At 41.7% G+C, this 3,802-nt stretch overlaps 1 protein-coding gene across 1 annotated transcript in view; it reads left to right on the top strand.

Moving 5' to 3' along the window:
* LOC112076989 (inositol-pentakisphosphate 2-kinase) overlaps positions 1-3,802 on the top strand; it is a 27,754-nt gene that overhangs the window by 10,603 nt on the left and 13,349 nt on the right. The window contains 1 exon segment of the mRNA XM_024143603.2: positions 2,629-2,701. Within this exon segment, the coding sequence (XP_023999371.2) occupies positions 2,629-2,701 (73 nt within the window).

Genomic DNA, 3,802 nt, shown 5'->3' with positions numbered 1-3,802 from the left:
TCGTCTGAGAAGATGAGCCAGCGCCAGAGAAAATATAAACAGGGTTGAGGAACATCTACTAGCACAGCGCCAGAGAAATGGACAGGTTTAGGACAATCTACAGGAGTACCAGCGCCAGAGAATAGACAGGTTTAGACAACCATCTACTAAGGAGCAGGACGCAGGAATAGACAGGGGTTTAGGACTATATCTTACTAGGAGCCAGCGCACGAGATATAGACAGGGGTATTAGAGACTAGTCTACTAGTAGCCAGGCGCCGAGAATAGACAGGGTTTTAGAGCAACTATAGGAGCCAGAGCGCAGAGAATGACAGGGGTATTAGGACACAATTCTAGATCGAGAGCCAGCGCCAGAGGAATAGACTAGGTTTAGGACACACATGCCTAGGAGCTAGCGCGCAGAGACATAGACAGGGTTAGGACACCATCTACTAGGTGCCAGGCCCAGAGTAATAGACAGGTTTACACATGTACTAGGAGCAGGCGCCAAGAATAGACAGGGGTTTAGGAACCATTCTACTAGGAGCCAGCGCCAAGACGAATAGACAAGGGGTTAGGACACATCTACTAGGAGCCAGGGCGCCAGGAGAATAAGACAGGGTTTAGGGAACATTACTTAGAAGCCGGCCGCAGAGAATAGACAGGGTTTAGGAACATTACTGGAGCCAGCGCCAGAGAATAGACGGGGTTGGTACTGGGGAGAAACAGGGGTTTTTACACATCTACTAGGAGCCAGTCGCAAGAGAATAGACAGGGTAGGGCCAATTACGAGCCAGGCGCCAGAGAATAGCAGGGGTTTAGGGCACATTACTAGGAGCCAGGCACGCAGAGAATAGAAGGGTTAGAGACATCTACAGGAGCCAGGCAGCCAAGAGAAACAGGGGTTAGCACATTCTATGCCTAGGCACAGAGCGCGTAGACACATAAAACCAGAGTTAAGATAGACGTTTAGGAATCTGTAGGAGGACAGGAATGCAGGTGACTGCTAGCCCAGATCCAGAAGAATAGACAGGGGTTTAGGACACATCTACTGAGCCAGGCACCAGAGAATGAGACAGGGTATTAGGAATTCTATAGTTCAGGCACAGAGATAGACGGGGTTAGTGGATCACATCTAAATCTAGGAGCCGAGACTAAGCGGACCGAGGATATGACAGGGTTTAGGACATCTACTAGGAGCCGCTACAGAAGAATGACAGGGGTTTAGGAAATCTACTAGGAGCCAGGACCAAGAATAGACAGGGGTTTAGAATCTACTAGAGCCAGGCATTTTGTTATGTGAAAAGTTGAGTGTTTTATGAATCGGTCTGCCCCGGTGGTGAGACTAGAGCGAATTGCAACCGGATGGAGACCGAACGGAGTGACTTTGTGCTTTTCTCTCATACTCAACGTTGCCATGGAAATGGAAACGTTTGAGCCGCTTACTGTCCCTTTGGACCTGTTTTCCAGTAAGGACAGTACACTTCACTGCCCCAGTTAATCATGTCCCTTTGGACCTGTTCTCTAAGGGTAAGGAAGTACAACTTCACTACCCCATGTTATCACTGTTCCCTTGACCTGTTCTACAGGTAGGAACAGTACACTTCACCTGCCCATTATACTGTCCCTTGGACCCCTTCCTTCTCAGGCGTAAGGAACAGTACCACTTTCACCTATTTTTTTTTTGTGTTTTTTTTTTTTTTTTTTTTTTTTTTTTTTTTTTTTTTTTTTTTTGGGGTTTTTTTTTTTTTTTTTTTTTTTTTTTTTTTTTTTTTTTTTTTTTTTTTTTTTTTTTTTTTTTTTTTTTTTTTTTTTTTTTTTTTTTTTTTTTTTTTTTTTTTTTTTTTTTTTTTTTTTTTTTTTTTTTTTTTTTTTTTTTTTTTTTTTTTTTTTTTTTTTTTTTTTTTTTTTTTTTTTTTTTTTTTTTTTTTTTTTTTTTTTTTTTTTTTTTTTTTTTTTTTTTTTTGGTTTTTTTTTCCCCAGTTACACGTTCCCTGACCTGTCTCAGGGTAAGAACAGTACACTTCACCTGCCCCAGTTATCACTGTCCTTGGACCTTTCTCAGGGTAAGAACATACACTTCACCTGCCCCAGTTACACTTATCACTGTCCCTTGGACCTGTTCTCAGGGTAAGGAACAGTACACTTCACCTGCCCCAGTTATCACTGTCCCTTGGACCTGTTCTCAGGGTAAGTAACAGTACACTTCACCTTCCCCAGTTATCAATTCAAGGGGCTTTATTGGCATGGGAAACATATGTTTACATTGCCAAAGCAAGTGAGGTAGATAATTAACAAGAAACAAATTAACAGTAAACATTACACTCACAAAAGTTCCAAAATAATAAAGACCTTTCACATCATATGTCTATATATTGGTGTTGTAACGATGTGCAAATAGTTAAAGTACAAATGGGAAAATAAAATAAATATGGGTTGTATTTACAACGGTGTTTGTTCTTCACTGGTTGCCCTTTTCTCGTGGCAACAGGTCACACATCTTGCTGCTGTGATTGTCACCGTCTTGTGGTATATCTACAACCATCGACCTGACCACGTTCAGAACTCAGTGTTCTAGTTTTGTATATGATTCCACAGCACGTGACTAAAGAGCCGTGTATACTCAGCCTGAATCTCTCTCTGCTTTAGGAACAAACAGAGAATGTCCTTAGCCATCAAGCACTTGATAGAGGAACCTCAAAACAACTTTAAAATCTTCAAGGTATGTATCTCTGCGGTACACCCGTTGTACTCATTCTGCAACAGAAGTCCTCTCGCTGTATTACACAATGTATTTACTTCACTCTCACCTGTTTCTATCCAGACTGGATCTCTAGCTGTCAGGGTTATTAAACCTGTTTCTATCCAGACTGGATCTATAGTTGTCAGGGTTATTAAACCTGTCTCTCTATCCAGCCAGACTGGATCTATAAGCTGGTCAGGTATTAAACCTTGTCTCTCTATCCAGACTGGATCTATAGCTGTCAGGGTTATAAACCTGTCTCTCTAATCCAGACTGGATCTTATAGCTGTCAGGGTTATTAAACACCTGTCTCCTCTATCCAGACTGGATTCTTATAAGCTGTCAGGGGTTATTAAAAACCTGTCTCTCTATCCAGACTGGATCTATAGCTGTAGTGGTTATTAACCCTGTCAATCTTCAGACTGGATCTATAGCTGTCAGGTTATTAAACCTGTCTCTCTATCCAGACTGGATCTATAGCTGTCAGGGTTATTAAACCTGATCTCTTAGTGTCAGGGTATTAAAACCTGTCTCTTCTATCCAGACTGGATCTCTATTAGCTGTCAGGGTTATTAAACCTGTTCTCTCTATCCAGACTGGTCTATAGCTGTCAGGGTTATTAAACCTGTCTCTCTATCCAGACTGGATCTATAGCTGTCAGGTTATTAAACCTGTCTCTTCTATCCAGACTGGATTCTATAGCTGTTCAGGGTTATTAAACCTGTCTCTCTATCCAGACTGGATCTTAGCTGTCAGGTTATTAAACCTTCTCTTATATCCAGACTGGATCTATAGCTGTCAGGGTTATTAAAACCTGTCTTCTTATCCAGACTGGATCTATAGCTGTCAGGGTTATTAAACCTGTCTCTCTATCCAGACCTGGATCTATAGCTGTCAGGGTTATTAAACCTTGTCTCTCTATCCAGACTGGATCTATCTTAAGCTGTCAGGGTTATTAAACCTGTCTCTATCCAGACTGGATTCTATAGCTGTCAGGGTTATTACACCTCGTCTCTATCCAGACTTGGATCTATAGCTGTCAGTGGTTATTAATAACCTGGTCTGCTGCTATCCAGACTG

Source organism: Salvelinus sp. IW2-2015, unplaced genomic scaffold (genome assembly GCF_002910315.2).
Source record: "Salvelinus sp. IW2-2015 unplaced genomic scaffold, ASM291031v2 Un_scaffold4181, whole genome shotgun sequence".
Classification (NCBI taxonomy): Eukaryota; Metazoa; Chordata; class Actinopteri; order Salmoniformes; family Salmonidae; genus Salvelinus; species Salvelinus sp. IW2-2015.
Note: the sequence above shows the minus strand (reverse complement) of the source record. Positions and strands in the feature narration are given on the sequence as shown.